The sequence below is a fragment of the Oreochromis aureus genome, linkage group 1 (assembly GCF_013358895.1).
Source record: "Oreochromis aureus strain Israel breed Guangdong linkage group 1, ZZ_aureus, whole genome shotgun sequence".
NCBI lineage: Eukaryota > Metazoa > Chordata > Actinopteri > Cichliformes > Cichlidae > Oreochromis > Oreochromis aureus.
The window spans coordinates 12,522,268-12,537,708 of NC_052942.1; the positions used below are offsets into that span (position 1 = coordinate 12,522,268).

A 15,441-nucleotide genomic window follows, 5' to 3' on the forward strand; every position below is an offset into this window, starting at 1 on the left:
TTATGGGTATGGGCCTCCATAACAATCCCGGTTTCTCATGTGGCTCCTTGGGAAAATGTACTACCAACCTACCTCTCATTTATTTTAAAATTTCAGTTTAGTAATAAAAATAATATAAAACAAAGACCCCCCCCCCCCATACACCACTCAGGTCTCCATAACTAATCTGGTCAGATTTCCAAATTAGAGACAATTACAAAACCATTACTGGGCTACAAAAAGCAGCAACAACCAACGTCAACTAATGTTCTACTTCATACGACTTGTTCTGCATGTGTTTCATGTACATTAATACTGAGAACGAATAAATACACCCCAAAATTATTACAGGACTGGCAATGGATATTGCACAAAATCTAACAAACTAGACTCCTGTCTTCACCCATAAATGATAATCATTCTGTACGTGTCCTGAACAGGTCTTTCACTGTGTTTTTGTTTTACCATCCAGAAGGTAAACAGCAGCACTCTTTCACTAATATATGCCCACTTTAAAAATAATGAGTCTATATATTCTGCCACAGACAGATTTAAAGTGGCTGATTAAAAGACAAGTGGCAGAGCTGAATGTGATCTGCATGTCAAATCATATGTTTAATCAGCTCGTGACCGATAAGATGAAATGTAATCATGGAATAATTGCACAGGCAGTCACTTTCAGTGTACTTTTATCATTCCGAAACAGAGAAAGTAGATAGAAAGTTTGCATAAAGTCTATATTATAGACTTTATGCAAACTTTCTTCATTATATTACTGTGAGCTATGTGCATGAATTGACAGCAGGATAACACATTAATATTTAGCAATTTAAAAGAAGTCACAACAGATATGTTTACATTTAAGGCTTGTTATTTACTCATATGGTAATGTAGTCATAATAATTTCCTGATATGTTAATGTTGGTACTTTAACTACTGATATCAGGTTGAATATCAGCCCAGCCTAATATGTGAGAGTGCAGAACATTTTTATAAAAGAGGCCAAAGAAGGTCCATAAGCTGAATTTTCAACTCCTTATATGAGTTTTTATCCCTTTTTTCTTTCTCACCTGACATTTTAATATAATATACAAAGTTTTAATGTCAGTATATATCTTTTATTGATATTAGTATTGGACACTTATGTATATAAGCCACTTATTTACCCTTTTTTTTTTTTTTTTTACCATATGCAATTTAGGGTTGAAGTGGAGCAGCAGTAAATCTCAGCTGACACTGGGTGAGAGGTATGGTAAACAATGGGTAGGTCACCAACAAGGGACCAACAATCCCACCTCGCATTCACACCCATTAACCAAACATGTATGTCTTTAAACTGTGAGAGAAAACTGGAGTACATCAAGAATCCATACAGTTACAAGAACATGCAAACTTTTTGACATAGAAAGGCTCCAGCTGGATTTAAACCAAAGCTAAACATAGGTTAAATAGTTTCATGCCATTCTGATAACTTCATTTTTAAGAAGTCAGCATGCACTGGCCATTAAGGAGGACAGATTGTCAACTGTTTATGAATGATAAAAATATGCAAAATGCATACAAGACTTTTATGAATTATGTAAACTGAAAATGGACAGATTTAAAAAAAATCCTTTAGCCCACTGGTAGTTCTGCACAGACCAAAAACTCATTAAACCAGTCACACCCTCTAATTAACACCCCAAAAATTAGCAGTGCCCAACTTGGCACCATTTGGGATACCTGAGGGGAAACCTAATTAGTCAACACAACTGAAAACGCTTGTATAAAAGATATTTTGCATTTGACTAGTATAGCATTTCCCTTTTTTATATTTCCTGTACGGATGCCCTCTGTAACCAATGTATTGTGTAAAGTTAGTTCATGGGTAACATGAGTGTAGGGATGTATTAGAGATTTCTAGATTGACTTTTGGCTAAATTCCCTTTAGTTGCAGGGGTGTCAAACATAAGGCCTGAGGGCCTAAATTACAGAAAAACCAAGTATATTTGTTCTTTTAGAAAGTGTAAATGTGGAAAACTGTCAAATGTAAAGGCTAGCTGTCAAACTGTTTTCCTGGTTTTTAACCCCTTTAGTATGGAGGAGACTTTGATGTTTTTAACGAACACCTTTTTATTGCATGTAATGCACAAACACACCAACAGAGGGCAGTAATATTCCTTCAACATACATTGTAAAATTACTATTACAACACTCCCACTTAATTTTACCATGGAGTTCACTTACTTGACTGCCATTGCTTATTTCTTTCCAAAAAAACCAACATTATGCACCTATATCACAGTGTTACTAGAAAATAAACATTTTCTCTCGTTTTGAACTCACACAAAAAAAAAAATGTACTGTGTCCATCTTAGACAAAACCATTATTTTTCATTACAGTTATATGCATCACATCCTAACATAAGCGTAGTATAGGCATGTTAAGGATAACCCTTTTTAAACTGAACACAGTCCAATCTTCTCTCTGAGATACTCAAACCTTTGTCTAGGCAGTGGTTTGGTTAAGATGTCAGCCTTCATGTTCTCTGTACAGCAATACTTCAGCTGGATTTGTCCATTTTGCACACATTCACGAATGTAGTGGTAACGAATGTCTATGTGCTTTGTTCTTGCATGATCAACTGGATTTTTGCGATTGCAATTGCTCCTTGATTGTCCTCCAGGATCACTGTTGCTGTGGTTTCCATTCCAAGTTCAGTTAGTAGTCGTCTTAACCAAACTCCTTCTTGTGCGGCTTGGCTCAAAGCAATATACTCAGCCTCTGCAGTTGAAAGTGCAACTGTTGCTTGTTTCTTGCTAAGCCAACTAACTGCACCTCCTGCAAGTAGAAAGATGTTTCCAGTTGTAGAACGTCGATCGTCCTGATCACCTGCCCAATCAGCATCTGAATACCCAATCAAGGTTCCTGTTTCTGTTCTTTGATATTTGAGTCCCAGGTTTAGAGTTCCTTTCAAATATCTCAGGATTCTTTTCACAGCTGTAAGGTGTGTAGTGTTTGGGTTTGCATTGAATCTTGACACCACACTCACTGCTTGTGCAATATCTGGTCGTGTGGCCATGGCAGCATACAATAAACTTCCAACCATTGACTGATACATGCTTGGGTTTACAGGTTGACTGACATCATCACTCTTTCTCAATTTAACATTTGTGTCGGCTGGAGTTCCTACAGGATTGGCACTGTACATTCCATACTTTTGTAGTATGTTTTCAATATACTGTCTCTGATGAAGCACAACATGGTTTTTGGCCTTGTCTTGGACCACTGAGATGCCCAGAATGTACGATAGCTCACCCATGTCCTTCATTTTGTAGTGTTTCTTCAGAGTGTCCTTTAAGTTCGTCATGCTCTCTGCTGATTCTGTAATCAAAATCAGATCATCAACATACACAGCCAATATTTCCAACTCCTGACCTGTTCTAACAAACACACACTGATCTGAGGTACTCTGTGTAAAACCAATACTTTTCATGAACTCTGTAAAAGCTTTGCTCCAGCAACGTGGAGACTGCTTCAGTCCATATATTGACTTGTTTAGTTTGCACACTAGATGTTCCTGTCCAGGTTTGATGTAACCCTCCAGCTGCTCCATGTAGATTTCCTCTTCCAGGTGTCCATTCAAGAATGCAGTCACAACATCCATTTGATGCACATTCAGGTTGTTTTGCACAGCAAATGATAACAATGTACGAATTGAACCAAATCGTACAACTGGAGAGAATGTTTCATCATAGTCTGCACCATAAATCTGTGAAAACCCTTTGGCAACAAGTCTGCACTTGTATCTTTCCACTTGTCCATCACTATGATGCTTAACTTTAAAGACCCATTTTGATCCAACTGCTTTGCGATCCTTTGGTAGATCCACTAAGTCCCATGTGTCATTTTCCAGCAGTGACTCATATTCCAAATCAGCTGCTTCTTTCCACTCCTTTGCATTTGGACTTGACATAGCCTCTTCCAGTGTTTTTGGTTCTGTGACACAACAGAGGTTTGCATAATGATCAACTGTAGCTACATCAGCAAACTCCTCAAATCCATATCTCTTTGGAGGTCTTCTGATCCGCTGATCTCCTTTTGCAGCATCACTGGCGACAGTCTCCTCAGTACTTGTTTGTCTTTCATCCGTGTGTAGTGTCACCTCATTCCCAAGACAGAGATCATCTTCACTTTGTTTGCATTTAAACTCTGTTTCATTGAAGACCACATCTCGTCGAATCAGTATTTTTCCTTTTTGCTCATCCCACAGTCGGTAGCCTTTTGCATTGGTTGCATATCCCAGGAAACGAACTTTCACTGCCTTTTTGTCCAGCTTCTTTATTCCATGTCATGTGTTTTGACGCTCCTGAATCAATTAACCATTCTTCTTGTTGTGCATCACTTTTACATGACTCATTTACAACAAAAGCTCCCTCATATGAGTCCTCTTTGTCTTTATACAGCACGCTTTTAGCCTTGTGGGTTTTGTATTTCTTTTTAATGCTTGGACAATCACGCTTGATATGTCCTTCCTTCCCACATTTGTAACATCTCCATGAGTCGGAGCTGTTTGCTCCCCCTGTTTTTGATCCACTCTGCTCATTTCTATGCATCTGAGATGACATAGCTGATACACTACTGGACACAGTGGTGTTGTCAGTAAGCACTCGCTTTTGTTCCTCATTTATCAAGGCTTGTTGAACAAACTGTAGTGTCAGACTGTCCATCTTTGTCTCCAAAGCAGTAACAACAGTTGCATAGCTGGGTGGCAAACTACCTAGAAGGGTGACAATTTGATCTTCCTCTTCAATTACAGAACCTATTGCCCCTAGCTGATCAGTAAGTTCCTTCATCCTTTTTAAATGATCATTGAGATGTTCTCCTTCCTTCATTTCACACCGGAAGTACTTCTTCTTCAGAAATAGCTTGTTGGCAATAGTATCTCTTTCAAACTGTGCTTTTAGCATCTCCCATGCTTCTTTGGGGGTCTTACAGTTTGTTATCAAGTACAATTGGGGTGTACTTACATTCAGTACCAGCACTGAAAAAGCCTTTTCCTTCTTCCGTTCAAATTCAGCTCGTACTTGGGCATTAGCATCCGCAGCTAGCTGCTCCGTCTCTTGTACCATACCCCACAGTCCTTTTGCCTTCAACAGGTGCTCCAGTTGAAATTTCCACGTTGCCCAATTCTCCGGTCCGTTCAGCTTGTCGATAAACATTCTATCTTCCATTGTGAATCCCACAATCCTGTTTATGACTCCCAAAAAACGTGTTAGCAGCTTCCCTTGGCGACCTCTGGGCCCATAACCTGATGTTTTTAACGAACACCTTTTTATTGCATGTAATGCACAAACACACCAACAGAGGGCAGTAATATTCCTTCAACATACATTGTAAAATTACTATTACAACAGACTTGAGCCCTCCACAAGAGCCCTCCGTATAGTCCAGCTGCCAATCCAAATGTTAATCCCTGAGCTAATCCATGAGCGAACAGGAAAGGGAAATGGATTTTGAAATGAGGAGTGGAATCGCCATTTTAAAAAGTATTTTGAAAATCATTTTATTAAATTGGTATTCAAAAAAGGTTTTTGAAATGAAGTTTTTAAAAAACATTTTGAAAATCAGTTTTTTAATAAGGAAGTCAAAAATGAGTTTACAGTTGCAGAGTTTATTCTACAATTCATTATTTAAGGGCAGAGTTCTTTATAACAACTTTGAACTTGTGACTAAAAGACATCCTTATAAGTTCACTTATTTGCTTATTTATTTATTCAGACTTCGAAGACTCTATTTTATAATTTTTAATCCGTAGGACTGAAGTTGGTAAAATTGAGCTGCCTAGCCTACAAATCATAACTCGGGGTGAAGTGTGCCCTTCCCACATCTAGTGTCTTTGCTGCAGTTTGATTGGTGGATTCTTCTGATGGGCGGAAACAAGGGGACAGCCCGGAAGCGACTGCGCTCTTGACCATTAACTGTACACAAAAATGTTTAGGGTAGTTGAGACCCGCTAGCTTTCCACACCTGTGACCACGGAGCTGTAAGAGTAGGTACAGTAAACGGGACCATCGGCTGTCTACACGGAAACAACGATGCAGACTGTACGGAAGCGTCAAGGCAAGGATTTACACCTGAAGAGGTTTGTACTCTAAACATGAAGATGTCGCTGCTGTTATCGTCGCCTTGCTGAAGCGCAGTCGGCTCATAAACAACAGAAAACGTAAAGCTTAAAGAAACGAACGTCTGTAAAACCCCGAGAATAAAATTTATCTACAGTACAGTATCACTTCTTCTCCTGCATGTATCCAGGAACAGATGCTGGAGGCTGGACTGCGCGCCAAGTGAATGATTGGACGTACAAATGAAAACTAGGAGGCGCGCATGCTCTGTTTGATAGCGCCTAACTCGGGGTGAAGTGTGCCCTTCCGTTATTTCAGGCGTTATTTCAAGCCAAATGTTGTAGAAACAAAATCCTGGCTTCTTGCGGGGAAGCCTGTTGTTGTATTTACCTTGCTCTTGTCTTCAGGCTTCCTGATTAGTTTCATATTTTGGACTTTTTAGTTGTTGTTTCCTATTATCACATGACAGGAACAGCAACTAACTCTGGAAAATCTCACACTGGCTGTGTAGCTGATCTGGATGTAACTAGTCTGTTTTCAGTCTTCAGACATCTGGCCATCAAACACAGTCATGTAAAAAGAAGAAAAAATAGATCAGTGCAAGCAAAAGCAAAAAATCAAAAGGGGCTATAGGAAAAGAACACTACAGCAACTACAGCATTTGAGACCTTAAGTCATATAAAGCTTGACTTGTGTCTTAAAGGTCTAGACCAGTGGTGTCAAATGTCACAGGCCATAATCGGCCCTCCAAAGACTCCACTCTGGCCTACTGGAAAATGAGAAGGAGGGCATAAATTCTTGGACTATTAAATGCAAAGTTTTGAATGTTTACCTAATAAAGCCCTCCCACATGGCCATCTTTACTACACTAAAGTAATTACAGATTTTACAATTGGTCCACAAAAACTGGGCAGTTTTTGTGACTCACTTACTCCTGTGAAACTTTATATTTTATAATCACATGGCCATCAGGGCAATGAGCTCCCTCAATTCCTTTTGTAATTTCACATATTTAGTTGTTACAATTCAAGCTCAAAGAGTCAAGCTGAAAGATCTCTTTCACCAGCAGCATTTCTTTATCATTTGGAAAATCTGACATGTACCATTGAAATTGCCTTTCTTTTTCTTATGGTTATATATGGTCCATAATATATAATGAGTTTGACATCCCTGGTCTAGACACATACGTTAGACTGACACAGCTTTAAGCTGAGCCAGCAGTGGTTGCTACTAGCAGCAGTATGTTGAACTGAAACCAACAAGTGGCTGCAAAAGTTTCCCAGCAGCTGAGTTTTGCAAAAAATCTGTGTGGCTTCATTAATGTTTGCAGTTTCATGATCAATATGTCAGGATGGCAAGAAAAAGGATTTCAGGCAGATGCAGATGGTCACAGCACTCTTTGTGGTAAATACTGGTTTTGCTGGTGTTACAACGGAGCCTGTAATCCTTGAGGAAGGCTGAAGAGCCCATGGGGGATTTATCTGCACTCATCTCCCCGCTTTCCCAGTGCATATGTTGAACTATAGGGACTGTGCTCAACATGCTACAGGAAATTGCACAGCTGCACACAATAAACAGCAGGTTGGATAGTTCAGCAGTTTCACAGCTGCTGCATAATTATTACTCTGAAATCAAAGAGTGGAGGATGCAAGGGGGGTGAAAAGAGAATACACTTGTGTTTTAAAATAACATTTTAAAATACTGTAGTTTTACCATCAATGTAAAATACTCGAATTCGAGTAAGGAAACCATGTGCTTTTAACCTGAGATAAATGCAGTAACATGTCTGTTAAGTGCTCGGCATCTGTGTTGCCCTTTGCTTTGGTAATGCTTGCTCTATTACAGTGACTTACTGTATGTTTACAGCACTCCTGGTGTTTCAAAGGAAAATGTGCCGCAGAAGAAAAAGCAGCGCTTCCACTTTGACCTGTGGCTGTGTCTCACTGTGCAGAACTGGATATTAGACTTTGGAAGGCCCATTGTTATGGTAGGGAGACTCAGTGCAATTTCTTTGTACCTCTTGTGGTTTAAATTTAATGAAGGAAAAAGAGGCAAATGGATGGTTACATCAATATTTTCAATTTCAGTGGAAACCAGTATTTTCTTACATATGTTTCAGATCATTCTTCCTCTGGAGTGGTTTCCACTGAACAAGCCCAGTGCTGGAGACTATTTCCACATGGCCTACAATGTCATAACGCCATTCCTAATGCTCAAGGCAAGTCTTAAGGCAACAGAGTGTCTTAGTGATTGTGAAGACAACATCAGGTCTTCTGTATTCTCTCCAGTGAATAATTTCTATGTGAACACTTGACCTACTGTGGTAACACAGATCCTACTGTGTAACTCTTTATTTCAATATTGTTTTTACTGCAGTTGCATCAGGCCAATGTGGTTTTCTGTTGCTTTACAAGCTGAAATCTGTGCTGACTTTTAATGTTTCATATCTTATTGCTTATGTGGCATTCCTATACAGTTAAGACAGTTCAAGACACTCAAGTCTAGGAGAGGCAAAGATCTCAGCATTCCAGATCTTGTCATTCATTTTCTGCTCTGCATGTTATGACTGCTGGCTGTGTTTTGATTTTTGATAGTTTAGTTTTCACTAATAAAAATCTAATTTTGGGCAGGCCCTAGTTAGAAAAACCTTCCAGGGATTACTAAGCTTGTTTACTACCTGCTTTAAGAGACTGTTTCTCAACATGGCAACATTATATCCAACATCATTTTGGGTTAATTTTTTTTCTCAGTTTCAGGAATCAGAATTGCATCCGTTAAAATGTCGTGTAATAATTTTGTGTTATGATTTTTCCTTTGATATAAAGTAATCAGGTAGCCACTTACCTTCATTTTGAGGCAGACTATTTAGGTTCTTGCAAACCAACATAAAAACCCATAATTCAACGCCTGACTGGCAAAGAGACAGTATTACTTCTACTCAGTGTAATGACGCAAGTTGCATGCTTTTGTTAGAGGATGTAGGTCATCCGTGTGGTTGTGTTATGAAACAAGCTATTTGCGCCGTAATATCCATTACCTTTAAGGCAGATCTATATTTACGAGACAGGAAGAACTAGGCAGGTGCAGCTGAATAGATAACACAAACACACCTACATAAAGTCAAAAACATATTCAAGAAAAGAAAAACAGCACATTAACTTGTAGGCTGTGTGAAAAAATGTCTCAGAGATGACGCACAGGCGCTGTGGTTGATGCCAGTTCTTAAAGGTGTCCCCAGAATAATTCTTTTAAGGTATACATGTTTGTTTCTGCTCCATTCAGCTGATTGAGCGCAGTCCGAGAGTGCTGTCTCGCACAGCCGTGTACCTCTGCATCATCACGTTCGTCATGGGAGCCAGCATCCACCTGGTGGGAGACTCCATCAACCACCGGCTCATGCTGAGTGGCTATCAGCTCCACCTATCAGTGAGGGAGAATCCCATCATCAAAGACCTTAAACCAGCTTCACTGGTAAGATGGCAAACAGCTAAGATCCATGGTGGGCTTAGTGGGAATACTGGAATACATGGAGAAGGTTGTCAAAGTGTGTCTTTGTATGTTATTTATGTAAGTGGGACAACTTCGTGCATGCTGCTCGTACAAAAAATATTGTTTGTCTTCAGCAGTTTAAAAAAGCTGTTCTTTTTGAACTGACGGTACACCGCAGCTGTTTAGATGCAGCAGACTTTATCCTGCTGTGTGGGAGTGGAGCTTATTTTTCTCTCTGCTCCTTCGTCGTCATCATCACATCTTTTATTGTCACATCGACTAGAAGCAGAACATCGTACCTTTGATAGTGTGGTGTTTGTCAACACTTATATACTGTGGGTTAATGTAGCAGCACAACAGCAGTCATGTTAAGATTTTATACCCTGGCTCGATTTGTTCCTGATTTATTTCCCTGTTTGTTCCAGGGGAAGAAATCACTGCGGATCTTATTTATTACAAAACCAAGATTCATATGTAGTTGTTCAAACATCTGATTGATGCACAACTCCTTACCCCACAGTTAGACCAACAGAGAGTCAAAGAAGGTTTTTGAAAACATCTTTTTACACTGCATTCATGTGAATTTCATTGTGAGGTTTAAACTCATTTACTGCCTACAGAAATGTAAGTTTGCTCTCATCTTTCAGCGTAGTACTTTGAGGTGTCGACTGATGTTCCAGATCTCTACATTCATATTTTTCTTCAATTATTATTACACGCCTTTATTTATCCAGGTAAAAGTCTCATTAAGATTTAAATCTCATTTCCAAGAGGGACCTGGCATCATGGCAGCAAAAGTTACAAAACATACAACACATGACAACATAACAACAATCTGCACAAACATGGGAAAAATATGCAATAGCAGATCATTAAGAGACACATTAAAAACAGTCACACTGACTAAAAGAGTTATTCTCTCGCTTCTTTAAAATGCACTTAAACTCCTTTATGGCAACCAATTCTGACAATCAGTTGTACGATGTGAGAATGAAAGCTGTATTAGTTGCAGTTTAAACACATATAAACACACAGATAAGAGGAAACCAGCCAAGGAGAGATTTATAGTTAAAAACCAACCAATGGGAAAGTCTGTGGATATACTGTACAGAGATGGCGTTTAACAGCAGCATACAGAGAACAGTGATGTACATGATTTCCATAGCCAACAATAAAACATGGTAGACAGTATCTAATCTCTTTAGGTACTGGACTGGTGCATTCATAAAAAGCAGATCGCCGTAATCCAATAAAGAAAAAAAAAAGGTGCATCAATTTAAATGTTTTCTCACTTTGAGAGAGAAACGAGATTGATTTCTAAAAAAGTAACTTAGTTTTAGTTTCAACTTGGACACAAGCCTTTGAATGTGAGTTTTAAATGACATATTCTGATCTATAATGATACCTAGATACTTGTAAGATTTGACCATTTTAATTGCAGTCCTTTGTATGGTTTAATCTTAGGAAATGCAGATAACAACTCGTTGCCATTTGAGAATAACATGAACTTGGATTTCTCTAGATTTAACGCCTGTAATTGGCAACTGTAATCAGCAGCTTTTGTGTGTGTGTGAGGCTTCATCAAATACTTAAAGTCCTCGGGTCAACAGCTTTCAACAACTCATCATCTCATGAAATGTTGTGATTTTACACATTTGGAAAAACATCAATTGTTCGGAATCTTTTCTTCAGTTAGTTACAATATTTTTAATATACAGTCACCTCAGGTAAAGCCAGTGTCTTTTTATATTTTGATAGTATTCAATGTTGTTCACAGCTGGGTTTTTTTTAAAAATCTTGTTTTGCTCTCTGTGAGTTCTGTAATAAAGTTGAAGTTACACACCAGAACACTAGGTGGCACTGTAGCATAAGGTTGTGTGTCTGGGAATGTTTTAATGAATTTCATTTGGCCTTTCTCCCTCAGATTGACTCCTTTGAGCTGCTGTATTATTATGACGAACACCTGGGACACTTAATGTGGTATGTTTACAATAATTATGTCACATGTACAGAAATGGATCGCTATGAACCACAATTTCCCCTTTTACCCCCCTTTTTTTGGGGAGCTAAATTTAATTTAAATTTAATTTAAAGATTTTTATAAATCATGGATATGATTTATAAAAACATACAAAGGTGAGTAAAGTAATTAGAGCAGAGATTTTGAGAATTTTAACACATAAAATCTGTAAACAGTTATCATTAAGCTTTAATGTGTGACCAGTTTTTGTCTCTGTAAGATTAAAAAATAAAACAGATTTTTAGGATGCGCAGGCTGAGTGACTGGTTTGAATCAGTTGAGTGTTGCCTGGAAAATGAATCCTATTAAGTGCAGGAAAACTGACAATTTTTCCAGATCACTTGGTTTTATTTTAAAATGAAGAAGAGTTATAGCTCTCCTGCTATTTCTTATTATTGCACAGACTTTTAGTTTTATGGGTTTGTTTATGTTTTATTCCCCTCATAATGTTCTAGCATTGCATTTTCACTGCTGAGGTAAAGGAATTACAGTTTTCAGTGGATGAGTCTGCTCTTCACTCAGTAATGCAGATATGGGTGTGGTTTGAGTATTGCAGTTCTGGAAAGAAGATAGAGGGTGAGTAGGGAGATTGCTAATTCGTTGAATCAGGATGAACTGTACTGTAGTTGTCTTTTTACTCTCTTGCTCACCGGTGCTGCCAAAGAGCTCATATAAATTTAGATGAGTGAGTTGAGACAGTGTTTAAGCTTCCTTTGCTCAGGCGTTACATAAGCAGCCTCATGAAGGGTTGAACTGCTTTGTGACAGATGACAGGACACGAGGGAAGGTGCAACTGTGAACTGTTCAGTGCCTTGGCCCCAAAACCAACAGGTTTATTTTTATACATATTCTTTTATTTATGTTTTAATATGAAGAACATATGGTACACATATCCAGGATCCTTTGAATTCTAAGTTGCAAGCATAAATTGTAGTACTGATGTGATTTGTGATACACTAATAGTACGCAAAAATCTGTGTAGTTGTCAAGGAAGCAGGAATATGAGCAGAGACGATGTTAAACTCATATAGTCGCTTTCTGTACTCGCCAAATTAGTTTGACAAATATAATGAAAAGCCGTTAATGGAGCAAATAAGTGGGAAAATAATGTTCCTTTTAAATCTTTGGGCTCATCCAAATGGAGATAATCGTTTTACAGGAGATGAAACAGCTACAGTCTGACTAAATTTACACAAATAAGAACCATCAATAATAATTACAAACTCTAGGTGGTATAAAGGACTCGAGCTTGAGACCAGCTGACAGTTTAATAGATTTCAAAGGTGTTGTTAACTGACCATGTACAGCACATCCCTGTAACATTTACTCTGAAAATAAAATGCAGTTTATTTTATTACATTTTTTTCCATCTTGTTTTTAGTAACTTTGATCAGCGATTAGATTCATTTACTTTTACAACAATTTGCCACTTTCATTTTAATTCACTGCTTAAAAATGTACTAATAATTCTTGCAGATGTTAAGTTAAACAAACGACCTCATTATTGTTATCACGTCTGAACATTTAATAACAAAAAGAGAAAGAAATGGGGGTTTTTTTCTCCATCAACTTTTGGGGTTTGTTAAATACTGTTTACTTTTTTTAGGTTTTAAAGGGTCTTGCTAGCTGCTAGCCTTGAGCCGAGCTCAATAATTTTTTTCATTGCCCGTTTATAAAGATGTACTTGAACATAATGTTCATCCTGTGCAGAGGATAAGGGTTTGCTTCTTTTTTCCCCCAGGTATATTCCTTTCTTTATCATTCTGTTCATCTACTTCACTGGTTGCTTCTCCAGTGGTGAAGAACAGAAAAAGGTTCCTCTTGCTGGTTGGCTGTTGCTGGGACCAAGCGCTCTCTACTATTGGTCAGTCTATTCTTTAGACGTACTACATAGATTACCAGACACACAAGCTCACCATGAATACATTCAGTTGTTATTAAAGTGATGAAAACTGTGAAGGACATCTGAAGTCTAATCATGGGCTTTAGAGATGCCCTCCCTACTTAGAGAAGAAATGCTTAACACTAATTGGGATGATTACAAATAACTTTCATAATCTAAGCTGAGATAAAGAAAAGACAGACAGCAGTAACGCTCACATTTAAAGTAAAGCCAGGGAAACATTCAGTACTATAAGTGAAGTTAATAGCTTATGAACAGTCCCTCCAATTATTCTGCACTCCAAACTATTTTAATTTTTTAGAATGACCTTTAGTATTCTGAACTTCAGTATTTTCTAACCTATTTCTAAAATCAATTTCTTTCTGACTAAAAAGTCTGACAAAAATGAACATGTGACTAAACCAGATAAATGTTCTAACAATTGTCCAAATTGAATTTTACGCATAAAGAAAGATATAGACGTTGTGCTTGAGAGCAGCTTTGACGATCCTCTGAAACCTGTGCCATTTTGGAAAAGCAATTACTTTTCTTATCTGACATCTAAACGGTAATATAGTTAGTAATGTGAATAGGATTGTTGCAATATATAGCAGTATTGATGTTTCCATAAAGATTGCAATTTCCTTATAATAATATTTTGTTGGACATTTAGCATTTGGTTCTCACTGATTTTCTGACTTCTCCTGTCTCTTTTTAAAAATTTCTTCTAGGTACTTGGTCACTGAAGGACAAATCACTGAACTTTTCCTCCTCACCTTCGTTGCTATGGTTGCTATCGTGATATTCCAACATCATAAAGGACTTGGCCCCGACAGTAATGGTCTGTTCCTGTTCTATAGTTTCAGTGTTACTGTGTTGCTTGTGGCTCTGTGGGTGGCCTATCTGTGGAATGACCCAGTGCTACGCAACAAGTACCCCGGGCTCATTTATGTGCCGGAGCCCTGGTCCTACTACACTTTGCATATAAAGAAGAGCCACTGAAAGGTTTCATCAGTGTTGGATGTTTTTTATAAATGAAAGAAACTGCTCTTTTTTTCTTTCTTTTTAAAAAAATACATTTTCTCAAATTTTGTGTGGCAGAGACATTAGCTGTGCTTAACTATGGCACTTAATAAAACTCACTGATGTGCACTGGTTTTCACTGTTAAACTCAAGGATATTCTGCCTCCTGCCCCAGTACTGAGCAGGGAATTTGCCTCCTTTGTAGATTTTTATATTGATGTATGAAATGTTTTGTTTTGTCTCACTTTGATTAGGCAATGGGATTTTTTTTAATGCTTGAATCTTGTGACATGAGAAATCATAAAAGAGACCAGCACTGCACACTGTCATGCATCATGTTATCAATATTAGGGCAGATTTTGCAATTCTCATGTCATACATGTTTAATTTACTAATGCAAATGGGGAATAAATCTGTTCATCGTTTTTAAAATATTTTGGCCAAATGGGAATGTGTTAAAATTAAAGGAGACAAAGTGAGCCCCTATGGTCCTTTATTTACCTCTCAATTACCATTACACATGTTCCATTTTACTCAGAAACCAATCACTGCCTCACGACTGCTACCAGTCATTCAAATATAACTTGTGAATGTGTTGCATTTAAAAATCTATTGCACAGAACCCTAAGATCAGGCACAAATTCAAGCCTCGCTGTTAATTCAAATTAATTAAGTGCCACTAAAACACCTGTGGAGCATTGACATTTTGGGAATGTTTGGTAATGAATTCTTTTTAAAGAATTCAATTAATTTGACATATGACGGTGCCACAAAGCAATCTGAATGGAAAAAGAGAAAGTTGACCTTGCATAACCTCAAGGAATCCAATCTATTAACAGCTGAATGCTGTAATATTGATTTTAACACCCCAGAAGAAACAGGTGCTATGGTTACACATGGTCCTCTCTCGACTGTCGGAAAAGATAGAAAGAAGTAGTTACAG

General features: G+C 38.0%; 1 protein-coding gene across 1 annotated transcript; it reads left to right on the top strand.

The window, feature by feature from the left end:
- Positions 1–5,882: 5,882 nt before the first annotated feature.
- On the top strand, positions 5,883–14,978 carry cln6a (CLN6 transmembrane ER protein a). The gene is made up of 7 exons (XM_031744517.2): positions 5,883–6,104; positions 7,951–8,071; positions 8,204–8,302; positions 9,367–9,555; positions 11,498–11,553; positions 13,335–13,457; positions 14,207–14,978. The coding sequence occupies exons 1-7, from the start codon at positions 6,058–6,060 to the stop codon at positions 14,475–14,477; spliced, it is 906 nt and encodes a 301-aa protein (XP_031600377.1). The 5' UTR covers positions 5,883–6,057; the 3' UTR covers positions 14,478–14,978.
- Positions 14,979–15,441: the final 463 nt, after the last annotated feature.